This window comes from Phocoena phocoena, chromosome 9, assembly GCF_963924675.1.
Source record: "Phocoena phocoena chromosome 9, mPhoPho1.1, whole genome shotgun sequence".
Lineage (NCBI taxonomy): Eukaryota > Metazoa > Chordata > Mammalia > Artiodactyla > Phocoenidae > Phocoena > Phocoena phocoena.
In genome coordinates this window covers 30,704,886-30,729,289 of record NC_089227.1, presented here as the reverse complement: position 1 = coordinate 30,729,289, position 24,404 = coordinate 30,704,886, and the positions used below count along the sequence as shown (strand labels likewise).

Sequence of the window (24,404 nt, the reverse complement as noted above, 5' to 3'; positions counted from 1 at the left end):
GCAGCAACGAATACCCAATGCAGCCAAAAATAAATTTATATATATATATATATTTATAAAATGTAACCAAAATAAACCCCCCAATAGACCGATGTTTTCCTGAAGAAAGCTATGACTTTTATCAAGCCTTTGTCAATTTGTATATTCCTTAAAAGGACCACAGCCTTGATTGTTCGGCCACTAAACAGTGTCATTTCGGAGTGTGAGGGACCAAAGCCACGCCCAGGGAAGATGAGCTAGAAGGAACATGTATCTGGGAATGCGGTGGGGCAGAACCACCATTCTAACGCTAAACTGCATACCTGCAGCCTACTTTTTCTAGAGAGAGAATTTAACTTACCTTGTGTAAGCTAGTGTTGTTGGGAGTTCTCTGTCACACACTTACGTAACCCCAATATAGACTACCACATTCAATTCAAATTACAGAGTGGCAGGAAGACTCACATTTCTGTAACTCGCTGTCCTTAAAGCACCAGGAGAGCCACAGCTGGCAGAACAGTACCTTAATAGAAGCTCCTGCAAAGCGAGAAAGCTGTTTGATGTGTTGCCCCTGCTTGCCGATGATGGCGCCGACAGACAGGGCTGGGATGAACAGATGGACAGTCTCTGTTTCTGACTGCTGTTGGAAAAGAAAGACAGGACATACATGCTTACTGGATACAAATCAGGCTGTATCGCTGGCATAGGGAGAGGGGCATTCTCATACTGTTAGAAATATTAGCATAGTTTTAGGAAAAACCACCACAGTAAGTTGATATGAGTTTACCTAACAGGTCGAGAAGATCTCACATTCATCCTGAAAGTGTTAGCATTTAAAACATCACTTTTCTCTGTACAGTTTTTCCTCAAATTTACAGATTTAAAACAGATTTTGTGCCACTTAATATTGGTCCACCAAATGACACCACTGCTCTTACCACACAAATTCCTAGTGGCAGTAACAGCTCCCTCTTCTCCCTGTAAGCTCAGCGTGGAGGCAGAGAGCACGGAGCCCTGAGCACCACAGACCTCCAGAGGGGCCCTGATACTCAGCGACAGCCGTTCCACTTCTTTGTCCCTCCACACACCCTCAACAGAAGGCTGTTCCACATGACGTCGTTTACTCACACTATTTGGTAGGAATTTTTTCTGTCTTTAGTTTCCTTCCTCTGAAGCAAAGTTGTTTTTTTTTTTTAAATAAATAAAAATACTAGTAATAACAGAAGGCTGGTCTGGTTCTTTAAATAAAAGGAAAACCTTTTGCCAATTTACCAATTATAAACATGGAATGAGAAAAAGGAAAGAATATCACACAAGACAAAACTAAGAACAATGTCCATAAATCTGAACATGTCCACGACTTGTCTAGAATTACCAAAATCAATCAGAAAAAATTACACTGACCAAATAACTGTTAACCCTGCAATCAACTAGTTAGTTAAATAAAGTGCCACGCCCAAATAGATTTGATTTTTTGTTTTCAAGCCAAACAGGAAGAATGATAAAAACCCAGTGAAAAGGAAAACAGGAAACTAGAAAAGGATAGGCAGACATGTTTCATGGAGGAAAGTCTATGAAATAAAACATTAATAAATGGGAGCCTACTGCAAATAACATGTTCTCATTTGTTTTACTTTAATACACCTTGGATATCTTCCTGTGTCATTCCTATGTCCCTGCCTCATTCTATGAACTGTATTCCTTCAGAGGGAGACACAACAGCAGATCGATCTCATCCCTGTTACGTATGTGCATAGTTTTCAATTGTCAACTAACGCATTTGTAATGCTGCAATCAAATCTTTGTACAAAAAAATTGTGTGCCCTTGTACAAGTACCTCTGCTGCATAAATTCTTAGCACTACTGAGTCAAAGGGCCTGAACATTTAAAACTAATAAATACTATCGAATTATCATACAGAAAGGTTCCCACTCAGTCCACACAGAATGATGGAATTCCAGTTAATACATTCATGGAACATTTGTGTTTTTTATTAGTGAAAGATGGGTAAAAAGCATGCTGAGGTAAAAACTCAGGCTTAAGAGGAAGATAACTATGATCAGGGGGCAGGTGCACATAGCAATCCTTCGTGGTGAGAGTTTGTGAGTGTCCCCTGTGTGAGCTTCTGTGTATTTACACCTCACAACTGATCCAACTGATAGAAACTAAGAGCATTCCCATTTTAAAGATGAGAAAACCGAGCCAGAGAGATTACTTGCACAAGGTCATATGATGACTGGTGTTGGAGCCAAGATTCAAACCTGGGCTTCTCTATCTCCTAAGCCATGTTCACAAAAAATGAGTATATACTCCAATTCCAACAGGTATGGGTGTACTTTGCAATATACATAGACCTGCAGGAATGACTGTTAAGAAAAATGTCCAGTAGAGCTCTCAGGGAAGTACTCCCTTCCCTGGTTGTATCACTCTTCTCCATCTGTGTTGGTTTGACTTCCATGAGTCAAAAAAATTTGTAATGTGTAGGTGGTAAAAGCTTAAGCCTTTGATCATCAACATGCTGAAAGGGGCATGAGAGACAGGCCATGAACATTTTTCTTTATTTTGAATAAGGAAAACTAGAGATTAAGAATGATGTCAAGTACTAAATGTAAAATATAGACAGCTGGTGGGAAGCGGCCACATAGCACAGGGAGATCAGATCGGTGCTTTGTGACCACCTAGAGGGGTGGGATAGGGAGGGTGGGAGGGAGATGCAAGAGGGAGGAGATATGGGGACATATGTATAATTATAGCTGATTCACTTTGTTATACAGCAGAAACTAACACACCATTGTAAAGCAATTATACTCCAATAAAGATGTTAAAAAAAAATGATGTAAAGAAGGGCAAAAGGTACGAACTTCCAGTTATAAGTCCTGGGGATGTAATGTACAGCATGGTGACTACAGTTAATACTGTATCGCACATTTTAAAGTTGCTAAGAGTAGATCTTGAAAGTTCTCATCACACTTAAGAAAATTTTTGTAACTGTGCAGTGATGGATGTTAACTAACTATACTTACTGTGGTGATCATTTTGCAGTCAATACAAATATTGGATCACCTGAAAATGTACATCAATTATACCTCAATTTAAAAATTTACCAAAAAAGATGCGTTTAATTGAATCACCAAGGGGCTTCCCTGGTGGCGCAGTGGCTGAGAGTCCGCCTGCCGATGCAGGGGACACGGGTTCGTGCCCCGGTCTGGGAAGATCCCACATGCCGCGGCGCGGCTGGGCCCGTGAGCCATGGCCGCTGAGCCTGCGCGTCCGGAGCCTGTGCTCCGCAACAGGAGAGGCCACAACAGTGAGAGGCCCGCGTACCGCAAAAAAAAAAAAAAAAAATTGAATCACCAAAAAAGAGGACAAGAAGCTCTACTAGAACAAGGAAAAGAAATCAACAAGTTTGTTGTCTCACCTGCAATACATCCATCTTAAGCATGTGTAAGACACTTTTAACTGAAACTTAAGGGTTTCAATGTTTGTTTCCACTATGAGAATAAAATAACCACATCACAGAAGAGTTGTCCAAAAAAAAATCTCCGATTCCTTCATCTTTCCCTGACAGTTATTTTGCTATATCTGAGGATGCTATTTTAAAGACCTTTAGAAAGTTTGGTTTCCAATTTTTCACCAATTTGTCTAACGCTGCAATCAAATCTTTAAACATAAATCTTGTGCCCTTGTACAAATTATTCTAAGGTTTTATGTAATAAAAATGCTAGATCAGAACATGAACATTTAAAATTGATATTTCCAAATTCTCATGCTAATTAATTTATCTTAGGGTGAATAAATGTGTAAAAGACAGGGGGAAGTCATTTTGGTTCGAAACATGCCTTTCACACTTACAAATATTAAGCAGTGTGTGATTCTAGACCCCATGTCTCATTTCCCACACATAAAAATCATCTGAACTCTGCTCTTCTAAGTCTCTTCCTTTATCTGTAACCACACCCCACCATGTACCTCCTTATTTCCTATACAAGTTAATCTAAAATTCAACTCCAGAAAATATTCTTGACAAAAACCATTGTACATTTTGTTTCTTCAGCATCTGTACAAATAGATGTGCATACTATACCCTTTACAACTTGGTATATCTTTGGTATGTTTCCTAGGATGTTGTAACACACTAGGGGCCTTAATACAGCTGTCAGTCTAATGAAGATTCCCTTGGGGCTCTATAAGCATTCCTGGAACACACATATCAGAAGAGGTTTTGCCTTCCCACTGAACTCTTGACTGTGGATATTTGTGAAAGAGGCCTATCCGGCACAGCTTGGCTAAGTCAACTTCTACTGCTATTCATCAGCGAAGAACCAAATGGAAATACTGAAGAATGAAATAATTTTAAGTCATAAGAACAATGCCTCTCTCTCTTTTTTTTTTTTTTTTTTTTTTTTTACGGTACGCGGGCCTCTCACTGTTGTGGCCTCTCCCGTTGCGGAGCACAGGCTCCGGATGCGCAGGTTCCGCGGCCATGGCTCACGGGCCCAGCAGCTCCGCGGCATGTGGGATCTTCCCGGACCGGGGTACGAACCCGCGTCCCCTGCATTGGCAGGCAGACTCTCAACCACTGCGCCACCAGGGAAGCCCAATGCCTCTCTTTTGAAAGCACTGTACCTCACAGCCTGCTAGGGTGTTAGGCAATTACCACATACCATTTTTTTCCAGAGGGACACTTTAAGGCCTCTCTTATTTTAATAACTGGACAGGAATGAATTAATGCTGACATTGCCCATAAACTGTGCTCAATGTTAGTATCAATTTATTTTGTCATTCTGGTCCTTATATTAAAACTGGTATGTTAATCTGAACCAATTTTTTAAAGTAAAGATAGGATCTGTTTTATCTCACTGAGAACATCCATGTAATGTTCTTCCGAATAATAAACTTTTTTTTTAGGGGGGTGGGAGGAGTCAGGGGGCTGGCAGTAATAAAGACCTAAGGGTCAGACTAAATCTAATGTGTAACTCACTCAGGTCTGCCCCACCGTATTTTGCCATGACTATATAATTATTTGCTTTCTGGGCCATGTTCCAGAAATATTTTATGCTGCTTACAAAATACACAATAGAAAGATAAGACAAAGGAGGTGAAGAAATAAGAGCATAGGGACCTCAACAGAAAAGATAAAACCAGAAATGCTGTTATTATACAAATTTGGCTCTAAGCTTCCTAGCAGCTAATTTAAAAAATTAGTTACATGACTTACCACATCTTGAGAAAAACTATTTGTTTAGTAAAAACTACTTTTCCTGGGACTGACCCCAGACAGCAACTTCTGAATGTCCTCAGACGCCGAATGTAACAGGCATCATCCCCAGAGCAAAAGTCCCAGAGCCTCACAAATGTAGCCTGAGCATGTCTCCGCCTAGAAGATACCGAGGACCATGGCTACGAGAAAAGCTCATGGGCAGAAAGTGTGTTGTAGTCTCAAAAGTTGAACAAAAGCAAAATCATCTTTCTGATACAGTCATGGATGAGAGGCTATAGATGTTTTTGTTTTACTGATTTTGGGGAGGTGCGGTAGGAGGTAACAAATCCATTACGGAGATTAAGAGTGAATTTAAAAGTTGAGGGAAGATTTGGAAAAGGAATGGTGGACAGTAGAGAAGGGCTAAAAGGACCAAACTATAATAGAAAGAAGGGGCAAAGACATAAAGAAAGCATCAGTATGCAGACAGAAAGAAGTTCCACACTGAGAGGTTAGAGGGAAGTAAATGAAGCCTGCCAGGAGGCCGTGTCCTGGACTGACAGCGCGGTGTGTACTGTTGGTAATAGCACCTTAATGAAAAGGTGACTCATCAGGTGTCTGAAGCCACCCAAATCCCTTTGTTCCAGTTCCATATCCACCAAGCACATCCCTGACCATAAATTTCTTTTCAAGGAAACTTTCCTCTGAGAATATAAGGCACCTCGCATAAACATCCTGTCTACTGGACAGTCATTAAACTGGCCCATTCTTATATGGGATTCTGTGTAGTAAGCCATGTTTTCAGGATTAGAACACCCAGATAAACAGATAATTTTTACATGTAAAACTAAGAAGCCAGAACAATGGGTTATAAGTCTCTTTCACCTGTGAATCTAAGACTCTGAGATGAGCTTAAAAAAACGCATCAGCATTACCCTATAGCGTTACACAGTCTTTCCGTGTAAGTTAAGTTCAGCTGCATTATCCTGAACGCTTCTTCCTAAACTTTCAGAGGTGAAAGACATTCAGGTCACAAGCTGTTTCCCAGTGGATTTCTGCCAGATGCCTATTGGCAAAACTTCCTTTGGACTTCTTGGCAGACCCTACGCTATAGCTTGAAATAACAGAAGAACAAAGCTGCTCAACTGAAAGTTTGCATAACTGGTGAAGTCTGCCAATGAGTAATTCCTAATCATCTATCATGAGGAAATACAAGAATGAGCAAACAGTAAGGTTAAGTGTATTTACTTTGTGGGGAACAGAACCTAAGACATCACAGAGGCATGGCGACATGCATGCCAGCCAACAAGACCAGCCTCCAGGAATCTGGAAGAATGCCAGTGTCTCCCTCTGGCTTGTAAAATACATACTCCTGGGGTTTTTTTTGTTTGTTTTAATGGATTTTGGTCTGGAACTGAAATTGGGTTTACTCAACTTCATGACCTGAACAGAATATTTAAGTTTAAAAAAATAAATAAAAAAGCAAAGAAAGTTTCTCCCTATAACTAAGTAACCAAGACCTCTCAGAGATAATAAATATATGCAACGAGTTATTTACTTTGAAGTTGTTTACTAACAAAAGAGCTGCACCCACAGTAAGAAATCCTAAACAGTAGGACTATAAGACTCCATGAGAGTCATTTGATCTAAAAATCCCTTTCAAATTATATTTTGTTTTTTTAAAGAGCACTTCAAACTAGGTAAGACCTAAGAAGAAGTGTTCAGCTTTCTTGCCTCTTCCATAAGCAGCCAAGTTAGCAATTTTCAGATTACACTGTTGTTCTAGAGACTTGGGGAGACTCCGAAGACACTATCAGAATTATGGAGACAACGGCGCCTGAACTAACATTTCCCAACCCCAACGCAAGCTGCCAAGACCATCCAGCTATGGATGTTGTTGTGTGCGATGCCAATTCCAGCTCTTACTCTGCTCACTAGCTGCCAAACGCCTCTTCCCTACTGTTTGAGCATTTCTGAAAGGAGCATTTCCTGTCATTTATAAACTTGAAGTTGGCCAATGAAGTACTGCGTAAGCCAGCTCCCAGGCAGGAAGTAGAGACTTTTGTCTGTTGGAAGAACCAACTCTTTGGCTCTATGGGAAAAATCAACCTGGCAGGTTCCGGGAAGAAGAGTATGTTTTAAGAGGAGGCATGGGCAAAATTCTGGACTAGAACAGCGACAAGGGATTTATCCAAAGACAGGCTGCATCAATTCTACTTTCATGTTACAAAGCAGAGGTGAGAAAACGTGTAGAGAAAAAAATGAAACTCTAAAAGAGGAAGCAATACATGACTCCTTGCCAGGCAATATATATTTAAAGTAAAAGCAGAGATTTGCTGCTAACCTACAGGAATCAAGGATAAAGAGACTATCTTAGTGAGTAACCTGACTTCTCTGTGAGAGCTTCTGCAGAACAGTAAGCTTCTCATCAGCAGCTGTAAATGCAATGGAGGAGAATCAAGAGTGCTGAGAGCAAACACCTGCCAACCTTTAATTCTCTAACCCAGTTTTTAAATACAGGCATACCTCAGAGACATTGCAGGTTCAGTTCCAGCCCACTGCATTAAAGCGAGTATCACAATAAAGTGAGTCGCACAAATTTTTTTGTTTCCCAGTGCATATAAATTATGTTTATACTGTATATAACTGTTGTCTATTAAGTGTGCAGTAGCATTATGTCTAAAAAATGTACTTACCTAATTAAAAATAATGCTATTGGGAAAATGGCACCAATAGATTTGCTCAATGCAGGTTGCTGCAAACCTTCAATTTGTAAGAAACAAAATCGAACTCTGTAAAAACTAGTAATGTTTGACCTGAAAGAAGAGTCCTTAGAGATAATTTGTTTATCTCGGTTTCTTCACTGCGTGCATAAGAAAAGAAACCCAGAGCAAAGAAGAGGAGACTAACACAAACAGAGCTGGCTCTTGTCTCTTTACACCCCACCCCTTTAGCACCAAGGTACAAACACCTCAGCCACTTCACATCACCTGTAGCTGCCGGTGCAAAGCTTTATAAAACACATCATCAATCTATTCACACTTGATATGAAATTCTGATGTCTATCTTTAGATTAATGGGCTTTGTTACATGGTTTTTACCCAAAGAGGTTTGAAGTGGCAGATGAGGGGCATGGGAAGATGCAAACATCGCCGACAGCAAAGGCAGAAACACACACACTGCAAGACCATGGCAAAAGCTAAGCACACCTGACAGCCTGGTAGCTTCAAGAACAGGCAAAGGAAATTCTCATTCTCATGGGGATAAAACACGAACCATCTCAGTGATCTATGTTCTCTGTAGAACTCCAGTTGCATTTTTACTCTACATGTATTCTAGGCACTGAGAGAACAGAGTCCTCCACCTTTTCTCCCTGGACATTTCCCTAAATTTGGTGTAGCAGGTACCGCTCACTTTATGTGATACGAGAGCCAAACAGGAAGGGAGAGACATAAAAACAAATTCAAGAAGGAAGATCCTAGAATGTTAATTTTATTTCACACGATTGTCTACCTCCAGTTATTATTGTTGATGCAACTGAATTGTGCACTTCTTTCAAAAAAAATGATTGTATACAGTGTCTGCTAGGCTGCATTTATTTTCATACTATCACTGGTCTCCTATTTCTGACCTCAGGAAAAATGCTACTCTTAAAAAGCAAATATAAAAATAAGGATTATTTCTTAATAATCCACCTGTTTAAAAAACAAATAAAAGCTGTTTAATGTTTGCACACAAACACACACATGCACAATAGATTTGTGGGCACGACTACCTGAGCTGTGTAATAAGTACAAACGTTCAAAGTGGAAAGCGTGTCTAGTCTCTACTGACCTTTCAAAGCAGTAAACTTTCAGGTGAAGTTCAAGATGAAGGAAGCCTTTTAAAAATCCTTTCCTTCAACATTTAAAAATAACTAACCTCTTTCCCCCTCCTCAAAGTCTCAAACTTTTCCTTTGATATCTGGAAACATACATTAACAACCCTACCACTCAAGAACTTCAAAAGAAATAACTCACGGTCTACTCTGCAAAGATAAGAAGGTTCTAGTGACAAGAATTGAAAAGCCTGTGCTGGCTCCTAACTGATGAGAGATCACACGGGGACCAGGTTTCGCATTAAGATTTTTCCCAATTAGCATTTAATGTCATACTACTCGAGGGCAACAGAGTCTGATTGTGTCCCTTTGACTTCATCCCCCTCAACCATAAAGAAAGCCAAGGCACATTGTCTTACCTCAAACTGTGGGTAAGGAGGAGTCATAGCTGAAGGGGGCCCTGAGGTGGGAGGTGGCATCCCTGAAGTGGGTGGGAACAGACCCAAGGCATTCAGATTTAATCCAGGAATTAAATGTGCTTGAAGCTGCAATGGTAAAAAGGTCCCTTCATTTTACAATTACAAGATCAAGTGTAAGTGAGCATTTATATGTGATAATATCCAGACTGTGACCTCGTTTTATGACTCAAATTTTAGAACAAAGCAGATGTTCCATGTGAGTATACTTGAGTATGTAGGTTATGTCTGTTTATAATTCTTGATATTTTAAAATCCATGTGCCGTCTGCCTCCTCTTTGACCTGAAGCCATGCTAGGTTCCTCAAAGCAGGGAACACAGCTTTCTTGCTTTTACGACCAGCTCACAGCGCTCAGACATATATGTAATCTGTACACTCTGGGCACACAGTAAATAGAGACTGAAAATCTTGCATTAATTGAAGAAACAAGCAAACAAGATTTGTTCATTGAAGAGCAAACCAGATAGCAGATATTAAGAGATCTTTACGCCATGGAAAAAATTTGGCAGTCATGAGTCTAAAGACCCAAAACAAAATCAAGCCCTTTGGAAATCAGGTCCCATCCCCATGTCTTCTACAATTAAACCTATCTTTGGAATGGATCCAGGAGCCAGAAATGGGATTTTGTTTTGGCTTAATTTGATAAGGGTTAAGGAAATAAGGTGGGGACTACAGAGTTCAGACTTGAGCACACTCAAGAATCTTTTTTAAAGGTCTATGGGGCTGAATTTACCCCCAGGCGACTCTGAAACATTTGGATGAGCAGTGATGTGAAGGAAGGTGGGTAGGCAGCAGTCATGTGGGGGTAAAATGATTAGCATTCCAGGCTCTTCTCACAAAGGTAATATCATTTTCACATTTTCCCTTCTTTTAGGTGTAATGTTTCAGATGACAGGCCCAACCGAGGAACCGTTTTTTAATCATTTACTTGAAAATTCAAGATAGACTTTGGAAACGCTGCATTTTCTGCACCATTCCATCCATTACGGAATGTCAGCAATGCACTTGCACTACACAGATTGTTTTGTCATTTGAAATTCTGTTATCTCCAAGGTTTATGAGTAAGCAAATTTTAAATTTGTATTCAAACAGCAGCTTTTATATGCACGGTATCTATTATAATCCTAATAAGCATGTCATGTAGGCAGTAGCCCCATTTTACTGATGAGGAAACTGGTGCTCAGAGAGACCAAATAAGCTGTCCAAGAGAATAGAGGTACAGCTAACAAATGGTTGAGCTGGGATTCAAACCCAGTTCACAGACCTCTAAAGCCCACATTCCTATAATACTCTCATCTCCCTCCAACTCACATGGTATGGGAGAGATTAACCTTTTTAAGGGAGGTATTAGCCTTACCTCACAGGTAAGGAAGCTAAGGCTCAAAGTTGGCTAAAATCACAGAGATAGCCAAGCCTGATGTCAAAGTCTGCATCTTGCCAACTATCCCAGGGCACTCACCGTGGTGCTAAAAATCAATTCGAAACCGCATCTAACAATGACACCCTTAAAGGAATCAATGTTAACGCAACTGAAAACGTCTTTTGATTGTTAATCAAAATAAAGACATTTCCTTCATATTAAAACTAACATTCATGGAAGCAATATCATTTTCATAAGACTCCCTGATTTTCTTCATGATCTCTTCCTCAGCTTTGGCACATGTTTCCACACTGCCTTTGACCGTAATGGTGCGCTCTGGATTGTACAGCGTCAGTTCCTGCAACCTGCAGATTGGAACAGAGGGGAAAGAAAAAGACTGGAAATTATAGGAGGAAGACAGTAATAGTCCAGCCACAGATGGCAATTAAAACCCAACTGTGGAGGCTGGCAATATGTAAAAGTGGGTGGTTAGCCATGATGAAAGATGAGTAAGCCCCTAAAGACATGACTCCAAGAATTGTAAAACTGCATGAGAGAAAATACTGCCCCTCCCACCTTCTCAATAAACATCGCTGAGTGTACACAGTTCGATTAAGTCCATGTTTTAAATAGAGTGCACTTCTTGACCACTTAAGGTGAACTATTTTCACAATTGAACAGTGAAATGTAAAGAAGATGATCGGAGGAATCTACAGTTTTAGTGGAAACCAAGAAGCAAATGAACATAACCTTTAATGAGTATGTTCCTAGTCTGCACTGACCAATTCGAGGCGTTAACTGGCATTCTCATGCAATTGCATTTTCTGGGTCGCCAAGCAAGGAATAAGCACGGAAATATTCCAAAAGGGCAAGCCAGAATTTAAACTTATTTTTGACGGGAATTTTAGAATTTAGATTGACGTAGGCTTCAGGAAATAATACAAATCAATCCATTTTGACTAAATTTTAAAAATAGTCCCTCAATGACCATTCAGACAACTAAAAAGTTAGAATGCAACAGCAATATTCAGAAACTCCCTGCTTCACTCAGCTCCTGCTGAAGTTTCAAAATCCATTCAGGTGACATCTGAGACCACCTAAGCCTGAGCCACTCAACAGCCTTGAAGGGAACCAGTGGGAGATACTTACCATAGAAATAAGACTAAATACACAGATGGAAAGGATACAGAATATTGAGACAGCTCCCCTTCATATTCCTAGGGTCCAAATTCTCATTTTCATTACTAGCAAAATGTCTCAAGCTAGACTTGAGCCAGATGAATAGGATATTTTTCCTTAACTTCTTCCTAAACTCGCTAAAAATACAGACATCTACACAATGAAGATGATTTGTCTTAGACAAACAAGTGTAGGTCTCATCTCCAGGCTCAACCCACCTCTCCACTGCCAAGCATTTTCTGTTACAATTTTTAAAATAGTTGCTTCCAGAATAGATTTTAAGATTATTTTCTATTAAAACCCTCCCCTTTCTGAGCATAAAATTCAAGACAGGGCAGGATCATTTGTTATTTTTACCACTTTGCGGTTTTTCCTTTCTTTCCCACAAAGCACAACTCTCCCACTTCCCTTCCATCCCTTTCTTTGAAAACTCCTTACTACGTGAACATATTGCCCCAGTTTTTCTCTACTATTCTTCGACTTTTTGGGGGGTACTCTGAAGGAAATGAAGGAAAGTCACCCTCAGAAGACAAAGGCCTTTCCATATAATTTCAGGGCATTCATGGCCCTAGGCATGGGGGCCAGCCTCCAAATCCCCACTCCCCAGGGATGGGCAGTCTCCTCCCACACTCACTAGAGCCAACATGTCAACAGCAATAGAAAAATGGTAAAAAGTGTGACTTCTGAGGCTATGCTATAAAAGACACTGCCGCTTCCGTCTTCCTCTTTCCTAGATCATTCACTCTGAGGGAAGAGAGCTGCCGTGTCCTTAAGACACGCAAACAGCCCTGTGGAGAGGCCCAGGAGGTGAGGAGCTGAGGCCTCACACTCCAAGAGCTGCCATCAACTTCTCAGCAACATCAAGAGATCCCCAAACGGCACCGCCCAGTCAAGCTGTTCCTGAATTCCTGACCCACAGAAACTAGGTGAGCAGTCAATGCTTACCCTTGTCGTCAGCGGTCCAGTGTTGGGATAATTTGTTACACAGCAGTGCATAACACACTGGGTTATATATTCCAACTTTGGGAGTATATGCCAGAAAACCTGACCAAGACTTCAGCTAGTAAATATGAATGTGAAGTATTTAGTGCATCCTGCCTTTTTAGTGGGAACAGATAATACTTTCACTTTGAGTTAGAAGCAGATAGCAGGCAGTAGACTCAGTTTGAGAAATGAAGTGTAAGTATGGTGGTACAGGCCAGCTCCAAGAGTTGTAAAATGCTTAATATATAACCTACAGCTTAGAAACGGTGTGTGAAAGTTTTCTGATTCAAAAGAAAGCAAGCCAGCACTTACGGAGATATTGTGATTTTAGTGTCTGTGTCTTGCTCAATTTTTTTAAGGTTCCTTCCTTCCTTACCAATAAGACGTCCTACAAAGTTATTATGGGCTAAAATCTTCAAGGGAATCTCTTCTGTGCTGTAAAGAAAGAAAAAAACAAACCAAAAAAAAGGGCCATCAAATCAGGGTAAGTAAACCTACCGTAGGGTAAAAAGACAATATTCGTTCATTAAACATTTACTTCCTACCTGCCATATAGGAAGAATTCTGCTAGGTATAGTTTAAAGCGTGCTGACCATTAGCCTACATTCTAGCAATGCATGAATAGAGGGGGTGAAAGAACACTGGCAAGTATTTGGATAGGAGTTAATGTTTAAAAGTTTTCTTTTATTCATCTCAGGGAATGTCTTCCAAAAATGGATTCTGTTAGCTCTTTGAAAACACCTTACTCGAACCCATATTCTGAAACCCTGAGTACCAGAACACCATGTACAAATGCAAACCAGTGTGATTTCAGAATAATTTTAAAACACAGTCCTGGAGGTAACATGCACAATTTATACAGGGAAACAGAAGAAACTCAACAGTGGTTACACCTTGGGGGAACAGTATAAGAGCAGGAAGGGACGGCTTTCACTTTTCACTGTGTACCTTTCTGAATTTCCAAGTCATATATGTAGCATTGTTTTAAAATGTCATTGGGGTTATCTGAATGGTGGGCTTTTTCTTTACTTTTCTCTGTACTAAAAAGAATTTTAATCTTATAATACAGCAACATATAATACCTTATAATTAAAATATATGTAATATATTTCAAAGGTCCCTACAAATTAAATGCTACTCATTAGGTCCCCAAGCTAAGTCTAGCATCTTACTCTGGATCCTGCTTTGAGCACACCACTGTGCTGGATGCTACAAGCAGCAGAGAACCCAACCTCTGCTCAAGGTTCCTGTGCAAAAAGATACTTAGACTTTCAACCTGAAACGCCCCAATCAATCTCCAGTTTACCGCAGCACCTGATTAGGGATTTCCCCACCTCCATACTCCCTGCTGCTGCAGGGTAGGCTGGGCAGACATGGACAGAGCTCCAACGAGCTCCAAGTAAAGGAGTGAGGATTTGGGGTCCCTGCTTTGGGTAAATCCCAGGGATACTTCTTGGACCTTAGGTGAGCTTCCTCTGACACCCCATTGCCTTCTTTTACAGCTAGACTTTTCCCATTACACCACTCACAACATATCCAAACATGAATGAAAACAAAGTATTTAAAAGACTTATGCTTTATTACCAAATCAATAGTGCCAACCCTCTGTCGCTCTCTGGGACGGTATTTCTCTTTCTTTGTTGGCAATTCCCAAGAACTGTGTCACAGAATTCCAAAATGAGACAGTGTAAATATCAACCTCTTCACGGGGTAATCCTCTTTACTCACAATTTTATATCTTGAGCTTCTTTATGCATAATCTCCAGAATAGACTTACAAGCCGCAGAAGTGCCCTCAGGGGTAGAGAGAATAGTAATTGACTTCTCAGCAGCACCTGCATTCTCTTTACGATGGACGTCAATTCTTCCGGTGGGCACAAAGGGAGAGGAAAACAAGAGCTGTAAGCATGTATTCACAATAGAGTCTGTAATTACCAACTTTGAAGTCACAGCACTTCCGGGCAAAGAGTGGATGACTCACCCCCCTCAAAAGCATCAAGTCTCGATAAGCTATCACCATGGGTGAGACCAATTTTAATTTCAGTACTCCCCTATCTTTGCTCATGCAGGGGCATCTTTTCATTCTGCCCAAGCTGCATGTGCTTTATTTTCCTTTTAGGTGCCACAGGTCAAACATCTCACGTCCGACGTCTGAGAGCCTGGCTTCAAACAAAAGGCTTTCTTCTGCTCTAAAAGCAAGGGGGATGGGAACACAAGCCAAGAGGACTGGAGCTGGAATTCCACAAGCCAGGTGGGACTCCTGATGCTATACTGTATGTCCACGATCCGTCACATGTGGGAATTTCGCTCCTCAGTTTCCTCGGGCAGGGCTCTTTCTACATTTTGCCTCCTCGAGAGAGGAAAGCACATAACAAATAGTGATGGGAATGGAACCCAAAGAGATGGCAATTTCACTTCAAAGTAAAACAAATGGCCCATAAACACAAAATGATGTTCCACGTCACTGGTCATTAAAACAAGGTGTCATTTTCTTCTAGGCCTGCGAGCATGTTAATGGATGAAATCAAGTGCTGGCAAGAGGATGCGCATCTGGGCATGGCCACCCTTCTGGTTCGGTGCAGAGTACAGAGCAAACCGCCAGGACCTACCAGAGCTGAGCTGCTTACGATCTTTTTATTTTTTGGCGGTACGCGGGCCTCTCACTGTTGTGGCCTCTCCCGTTGCGGAGCACAGGCTCCGGACGCGCAGGCTCAGCGGCCATGGCTCATGGGCCCAGCCGCTCTGCGGCACGCAGGATCCCCCCAGACCGGGGCACGAACCCATGTCCCCTGCATCGGCAGGCGGACTCTCAACCACTGCGCCACCAGGGAAGCCCTGCTTATGATCTTTTGACCTAAGAATCCTACTTCTCGTAACGCCTCCTACAGATGTAGTCTCATACATGGGCCAAGACGGGTGTTTTTCACCCTTTGCAGTATTGACCTTTCGGATCAGACTAGTGCTTTGCTGTGGAGGCTGTCTCGTGCCTTGTAGGATGTCCAGCAGCATCCCTGGCCTCTGCCCACTAGATGCCAGTGGCAGCCCCCTCTCATCCACATGTGACAACCAAAAATGTCTCCAGACATTGCCGAACGTCTGCAGGGTGGGACCACTACTGCTTGAAAATCACTAGTGCAGGGACGTTCACTGTAGCACTATTTGTAATAGAAAGAAAGTTGGAATTATCTTTGAAATACCTCTCAGGAAGAAACAGTTAAATAACAGTACATCCATACTATACAGCTGTTTGAAACCATGTGGTTAAATTACAGGTGCCAACATAGTTAGAGGTCCTTGATCTTATGTGAAAAAAATGCAATACATACCATGGTATGATTTCTCATTTAAGGCTACACGTTAGTAGGTACAAGGAACGAGTCCTGTAAAGACATATCCCCAACTTAACAATGGTCACCTTGGGGGTTAGATGAAGATTAGCTCTTTGTTTTTGTTTTTTTAATGTACATACTTGTACGTTTTGAATTAAATACAAAAATAAGTCTTCTGTTTAAAAAGTACAAGAAAGAAAATCAACTATCAAAAAAAAAAAATGTGTTCAGGGAAAACTGAAGTACTGGTGAGTTCCCCTGGCCACTCAAACACTAGATGAAGAGCTGCGTAACTCGTGGTCATGAGAAGGACCACTTCATCCTGCCAATAAAATCAAGGCCTGGATTTCATTTTCCTAAATGTCTGACTGAAAACTGAAGATTTATCTCAGAATTAAAACCTGTAACTAAAAATTAGGGCAATGTAGAAGTGAAACAAATAAGAGATATCTAGAAATAACCAATAAAAAAAGTATCTTAGATAACAGCTCTGATCTCAGGAACCATCTTTCCAGTCACTGGTTTCAATTCCCAATCACTGTTAAGTATTGTCTCTCTTCTAGTAGGTAACATGTTAGTCTCCCTCCTCCCGGTTTATTTCCATCTGCTCACTGTGTTAAGGATTACTAAACTCTGATCGTCTGAGAGAACGTGATGTTGCTTTACAGATTAGGGTAGCCCTGTGAGGCCATTCCAGAAATAGAAGATCTGATAATGACTAGTTTCAATGGCAAGAGTTAATTAAATCTGCTGGCAGAGCTGCAAGTGAATCATGGGATACAACAAAAATTGCTTCCCTTCCCTCTCCATCCTCCATCTTCCTGCTTAAATAAAACAAACAGTGCAATTTAAATCACAGAAGCTCTTTCCTCCTACAAGGAAATGAGTAGCATTAAAAGGAACAACTTTAATCTGCCATGTGACAAGGAAGGCAAACCATTGAATAATTAGTTTCTGCAGGTAACGGGGAATCAAGGGAAGCAAGAAGCCCTTAAATTTTAATATTAAAACCAGGCAAATTTAAGATGAAAAGTGATTAGGCTATGGTTCAGTTGTCTTCCCCACACTCTACATTATGAAGTCAAAGCCACTGAGTTTGCACAAACGTAACCAGCACCCAGCAACTCCTGCTTCAAAGCAGGTGAAGGCAGGACCAGATGTCACTCCACAGGGGAGTGGGTACGCAACCACCACTAGACACAGTTCGTTTGTTTCTGCGTGAGAAATGAGTCAGTCAGCTCAAGGCAGGCATGGTGCCTGTGATGAACATGGATAGCCCCTTAAGCCTGTTGCAACAAACACATAGGCAGGATATACACAGCACAAGGTTTAGTCGCAGTTTCTGAAGACGACTCTGCTTAACTCCTTGAACCACACAAAATAATAATTTTTCTTACTAAATTTAAAAAGCAAAATGATCCACAGTCATCTCTGGAGCTGGCCCAGGGGCCATTTCCCTACCCTTTCCTATAGAATGACACAAGAGAGATTTGTACACACAGCCTCTTCTCCCTAATACACCCACAGTTCTTCAGGAAATATGGCAGCAGCTGTCCCACAGGTGTGCCTGGTAGCAGTTCACAGAACTAAGGGTGAGGACAGAGTTCGTTACCAAGTTTCTTTGGGTCAAAATCTTCACTACAGCATAACAGGATGGTTACTAAAGCAAACAGGATGGTTACTAAAGCAAAACAATGAATATATAATCACTGGAGCTTCAAAATTGAGAAAGTACCTTAGATATATTTTAAAGGCATTAAATATAATTCACATACAGTTATTTCACTCATTTGACAAATATGAGACCCACCTACATGTAAGGCAACATGCCCACCACTGGGGCTACAGTGGTAAATAAAAACAAATAGCTCCTGCTTTCTACTCCTAAAAAGCTAGCGCCAAGGTTTGATGGAGAATCTTCTAATTCCTCAAAATCTGCAAATTAAAACTATCAAAGAACATCCTAAAGAAACAACCATTCTAACTACATGGCTTAAACACAGGATAACTATGGACCATAGCTGAATGATTCTTCACTGAAGTAAAGCAAGACTGAAAAACTATCTCTATATTAGACCCAGAAAATTACTTCCAAAAGCACTGAAGGCAGTTATCACTGGAGGTCAGAGTGGAGATGGGGGAGCAGAGAACCTAGAAGCTGCCCTTTTGTTTATCAGGGCCTCCCTCATCAGGAGTGGATTAAGTATCATTTGTTTTCCATTCATGTGTGAAAATTTGAAGTTCCCTTTGAGATTAAGGTTTAGCCCCAGGTTTATATGAAATGAACACTAAGATATCAAATCACGGGAATTCCCTGGTGGCGCAGTGGATAAGAATATCCGCCTGCCAATGCAGGGGACACGGGTTCGATCCCTGGTCCAGGAAGATCCCACATGCCGCAAAGCAACTAAGCCCATGTGCCACAACTACTGAGCCTGCGCTCTAGAGCCCTTGAGCCACAACTACTGAAGCCCACGCTCCACACCAAGAGAAGCCACCGCAATGAGAAGCCCGCGCACTGCAACGAAGAGTAGCTCCCGCTCGCCCCAACTAGAGAAAGCCCACGTGCAACCCACCGCAGCCATAAATAAATAAATACGTTTATTTTATTTATTTATTAAAAATAAAAAGGGTATCAAATCACAAAGATTTTCCGGATTCCCAAGTACCATACAAGAAGGGATCATTACCATGTTCAGAAGGACACAAAGTACCAAGACAACCCACTCTGTTATTAAGATCCAAAGCGGAAAGCATGAAGGCCCCCACACACTCAGGAATACTCACTTAGACTGGGTCTGTTTCGTAATGTTCCGAATGGTAGCACCTTCTTTTCCTATAATGGCTCCAACGAATTGGGTGGGAACCAGCAGACGTAGAGGCAAGTCGCACGGTTTCTGCTTGGACATGGATCCTGGAGACCCCTGCCGTGATAAGCCCCTTTGCCCAAACCCACGGCGACCTCGGGGCTGCTGCGAGGGGTTCTGCTGGGCAGCCATTTCGTCAGGGATGTAGGCCACTTTCAGTGTGAAGTTCTCCAGCTGGAATCCATTCAGTTTGTCTAAAGCTCTGAAAGTTGACAAGGAGCAGGGGGTGGGAAGAGGAACCAAGCTATAAAACAAACCTTTCAACAAAGCAATACCCACCTAATCCACTCAGGATTACTGGCTCTAAAACTTCTGAATAAAGCCACTGAAGAAGTAGCAAACCCAGAACACACATACACTTCCCCCACCCCTGACCTGCACTTTTCCTTTGAAGGACACATAGGAAAGACCAACAAGTTTCCAAAGGTAACATATTTGCCATCTACCAATAAAGTAAAAAAAACACTTTGTCAAACCCTGACTAGGGAATTCCCTGGTGGTCCAGTGGTTAGGACTCAGCGCTCTCACTGCTGAGAGCGCTGAGTTCAATCCCTAGTTGGGGAACTAAGATACCACAAGCCGCATGGTGTGGCCAAAAAAACCCCAAAACAAAACAAAGAAACAAACAAAAACCCAACAAACAAACAAAAAAGAAAAACAAAAAAACCCCACTCTTGACTAAGCTATTACCCATAAGGTCAGTAACAGCCTATGAGCACCGGCACAGCAAGAGAGGAGTGGGCAGTCGTCATCCTGGCCAGTTTTTCCAAATCAGAATGGAAAGGATGTAACGAATATACACCTCCCTTACTTCAACCTCTTAAATACAAATATTTTAAATATTTTAAGAATCAAAGGACAGGGACACTTCCCTGGTGGTCCAGTGATTAAGACTCCACGCTCCCAATGCAGGGGGCCCGGGTTTGATTCCTGGTCAGGGAACTAGATCCCACATGCTGCAACTAAGACCCAGTGCAGCCAAATAAATAAATAAATATTAAAAAAAAAAAGAATCAAAGGACAAAATTCTGTAAGCTACTCAACGGAGATGGGTAGGATTTAATACTCAGGTTAATCAATCACTGTAAATTCTCAATACCTATTATGAGCCAGTCCCTAAGGGAGTAAGCAGTCCCTGCCCTCGTGGAGTTTATGATTTGATTTGGGGCAGAGAGACAGGGGTGGTAGTGAGCCAAAAAAAGCAAATGAAGCTGTTTTCTACCTTACCTATCTAACCATCCATCCATCCATACATCCATTCATCTATTTTGAGAGGAGCTTTACTTTTGTTTTGTTTTGTTTTCATTTTTGAACCTTATTACGGAAACGTACCCAATCTTAAGCATACATCTCAATGAATTTTCACAAGGTGAACATGCATATCGAGATGCAGAACTAAGACACACCAGTGTCCCAGAAGCCCCACCAACCAGTACCTCCTTCCAGTAACTGCCCCTCCTCTAGGCTTCTCACACCATAGATTAATTTTGCCTGTTTAAATTTCTATATAAATATATATGAGTAGACATGTAATCTCTCATGTCTGGCATCTTTTACTTACCTTGTTTATAACAGTCATCCAAACTGTTGTGTTCTAGCTTACCTACATATTCTAAAAGTGAAAAACTCAATAAAAAGTTGACGGACGATATCACCAAGGTTTCAAAAGCATACACAGACATAATCCTAATAATACACACTCCCAGTGCACAACAAAATTTTTTTTCAAAAAGGCCTCACACTTTCTCTAGGTTTACTCAGATTCTTTGCTCAGATGGTGCTCCAGTGGGCCCTGAGTTCAATCCAGGCAGGGACAGAAATACAGGCATGAAATGCCCTCTGTCTAGTTGCTCAGAATGGTCATTTCTGGTTCACGTACTGCTTTCCTTATCTGGAGATCTTTCCATGTTTGACTTGGATGGAAAGGGTGGCGGGGGGAGATAGTCCCAGCACCAAAAAGCGTACCAAAACCATGAAACTGCATGGCAGATTCAAGCAACCAAACAAGGCATACCAATGTTCTTAGGACCCAGAATTCTGCCCTTTCTCACTCCAATCCCCTGTTCCATCACTGTCCTACAGTGCCTTGCACATGAATGAACTCTTATTAGAAAAGATCCCAATCATACAGGAAAACAAAGTATCAAGAAATTTCTGTCACCATCACCAACCCTCCAAGACCCTTCCCACTGTAACTGTTAACTGTGATAACTTCTGCAAATGGACCAGTTCTTTCCATATGTTCACACAGGTGTGTACGTGTTCAGTACCCTCTTTAAAAGCGTAACTGAGATCATGATATACATAGTCTTGTGACTTGCTTTTTTTCCAAATACAATACATCTTGGGATATTTCCATGTGATTTCTGTATCAGAGGGCATTCTTTTCTAATGTATATATAACTGAATCACTTTGCTATACAGCAGAAGCTAACACAACATTGTAAATCAACTATACTTCAATTTTTAAAAAGTAGCTAAAGATGGCATTCTTTTCATAAGCTTCACAGGTGATAGCAGGCACACAGCAAAACTTGTTTTACCAATGCCCACATACAAGAACCTTAAGTTAACACATTTTTCCTTGCTTCTTCCCTCTCCCCTTTTTTCTTAAGGAATATGTGGATTAAGGGCCCTAAAATATTTTGGCTATTTCTAAAGGAAGACAACAGCTGAGAGATTTTATTAATATCAATGATGTATATTTATTACAGGAAGCTGCAATTACAGAAGTTTCAACCAATTAGATATTCATTCAAAGTAACCTTTTTTTTGCCCACGCTGGGCCGCTTGTGGCATCTTAGTTCCCCAGCCAGGGATCGAACCAGTGCCCTCAGCAGTGAAAGCACAGAGTCCTAACCATTGGACCACCAAGGAATTCCCCATTCCAAAAAACTTTAAACCTTTTAAAAGCCCAGAAGAAACAGATCAATGAAGGTTCTTTCAGAGACATAAAGAAAGCCAAGCCCAATGTAGGAATTAACTACACCTACAGGGATAAAAGGCAATACAGTCCATAGTGACTTCCTTTCCCACTATAAAATTAAGTACTGCCAGCTTCAGAAGAGGGTAAGTAAAGTTTGATTCTAGAATTAAGTCAGTAATGTTACCAAAAAAAGTAATTAGCTTCTTTCTTGAGTGAGAGAGGCAGGCAGACAGACGTCCTTCTCCATGGGAATAAACAGAGATAAACATGTAAGTCACCAGATCCTTTTATGTATTCTGGGGCTATCCAGATAAGGTCATGTGTGTCCCAAGAAACAACTCTCTCAAATTGGCATAAACTGTAATTCCAAACTTCACTGTGCTGCTTTAAAAAGATTTCTTGGAGGGGAAAAGAAAAGATTCTCTCACTTGGGAGGTCAGATAGCACAGGGCTCCACGACCCAGGGCGCAGTCTGGGTCCCAAAGGCTCTAAACCTCAGGCTGCTCCTGTCAGAGAGCAGACAGCACACACTGTGTATATCCCACTGCCAACTGCCAAGGAAGCAGGGTTCCCAACCCCTCAGCCCACCGTGCTCCAAACTTGGACACAGCTAGCTGAAGGTACAGGGGTAACTTAACTGCAAGCAATGACTTTCTCATGACTGAAGATTCCACGTTTCTGAATTTTAAGTCAACCACTATAACCTTTCTATGCACAAAGCTTAATATTCAGCTATACCATTTGGTGGTCTGCTGAGTTCAGGGGAAACTCTAATAGTATTTTCACCAACCCTACTGTACATGCAAGACGTGTGATCAGCAATTGTCATCATAATTACTCAAAACATATGCGTTCAGCCCAACAGAACTCAAGGATGTTTATCCCACATGTGTATTACTCAGGAGGCTGTTTCTCATCATTACTTGACTCTGCTCTGATGCAATTTTAAGAGTCATTCAGAAGATGGTGAGCAGTTTTGCTAGCTGGTAGCTCTTAATTGCACTGCTAAGTTCATTGGGATAGACCACAGTGTAGGACTGAAAGGGCCTTGAGAGAAAGTGTAAGTAGTTTATCTCAAGGATGAGAGAGTAAGAAGAACTGAGACCCAGAGAGGTTAAATTTATCCAATGGTACACACATACAGAGCTGAGCAGTGAAAGAGAGACCCAAATTCTAGCCCAGCTTGAAGACTAAGTAGCCATGGAACCCTGGAAAAGGCGTTTTGTTGTTTGGCATTAGCCTAGATTTATGGGTCCCTTTCAACTCTAAATTCCATGTCTAAAATCTCTTTTTCTTATTCCTAGACCTCACTGCTGCGTATCTCATAGATCCTAACAAAATGAGGCTTAGCCATCATTGAAAAGTCATACCATTCCATTTTCTCCTTGTACCAAGAATAAGAGGCTGAGACATACAATTCAGCAACAATTACCAAAAGCCTGATAATACCACTGCAGGGATGCATCTTAAGGAAACAATTATGGACAAAGCCCATATATTTACCTACAAAAGACTTCATTACTAAACTAGTTCTAAAGGCAAAAAACAACTGCAAACAACCTAGATGCCCAGTAGAGGACTTGGCTACACAGACTGTGGTAGGGATGAAATACCAGATAAGAGATTACTAATAGTATAAATATAGTTAATGCAAAGACAGCCTGCACAACTCTACAGAATGACCTTTAGCATTTTAAAAGTTGTAATGCATGGACAAAGTCTAACAAACTTGATGGCAAATTTCACAGTGGTTATCTCTGAATGGCAAAAAGGGCAACAAATTTCTTTGTCTCACTACCTGCTCTATTGTTTCTTTTTCCAGAATAAATCTTCTATTTACATAATTTTCAAAGCTTAAGGGTAAATATCCTCCCTTTAGCCATCAGCCAAGTTGTTTCACACACTTCTGTGTGTACCCAATACAAATCTTCAAACTGATATGAAAAGATATGCAGTAATAGCTTCAATATATAAACTATATTCCTACTCCCCAACAAAAAAAAACACACACCAGAAATAGGAACCCCCTGGACAACAAGGTCCTACTGTATAGCACAGGGAACTATATTCAATGTCCTGGGATAAACCATAATGGAAAAGAATATAAAAAAGAATGTGTATATAAAACTGAGTCACTTTGCTACAGAGCAGAAACTAACGTAGCATTATTAAATCAACTACACTTCAATTTTAAAAAATAAAAAGTAAAATAAAATGCCAAATCAACCTTTAGAAAAAGCTCCTCAGATAATAAACAGCCCCAACTACAAAAAAAAGAAAAGAAATA

The 24,404-nt window shown here is 41.0% G+C and overlaps 1 protein-coding gene across 2 annotated transcripts in view; it reads right to left on the bottom strand.

Moving 5' to 3' along the window:
- The window catches only part of IGF2BP3 (insulin like growth factor 2 mRNA binding protein 3), a 137,912-nt gene that overhangs the window by 6,544 nt on the left and 106,964 nt on the right, over window positions 1-24,404 (bottom strand). Inside the window, exons 6-11 of one of the 2 annotated variants that reach the window (XM_065883523.1) lie at window positions 19,112-19,393; window positions 14,725-14,859; window positions 13,309-13,431; window positions 11,063-11,198; window positions 9,416-9,541; window positions 503-619 (exon numbers count right to left, since the gene is read on the bottom strand). In XM_065883523.1, the coding sequence (XP_065739595.1) occupies window positions 503-619; window positions 9,416-9,541; window positions 11,063-11,198; window positions 13,309-13,431; window positions 14,725-14,859; window positions 19,112-19,393 (919 nt within the window). The remainder of the gene's footprint in view (window positions 1-502; window positions 620-9,415; window positions 9,542-11,062; window positions 11,199-13,308; window positions 13,432-14,724; window positions 14,860-19,111; window positions 19,394-24,404) is intronic. The other variant, XM_065883524.1, reaches the window with a different exon arrangement.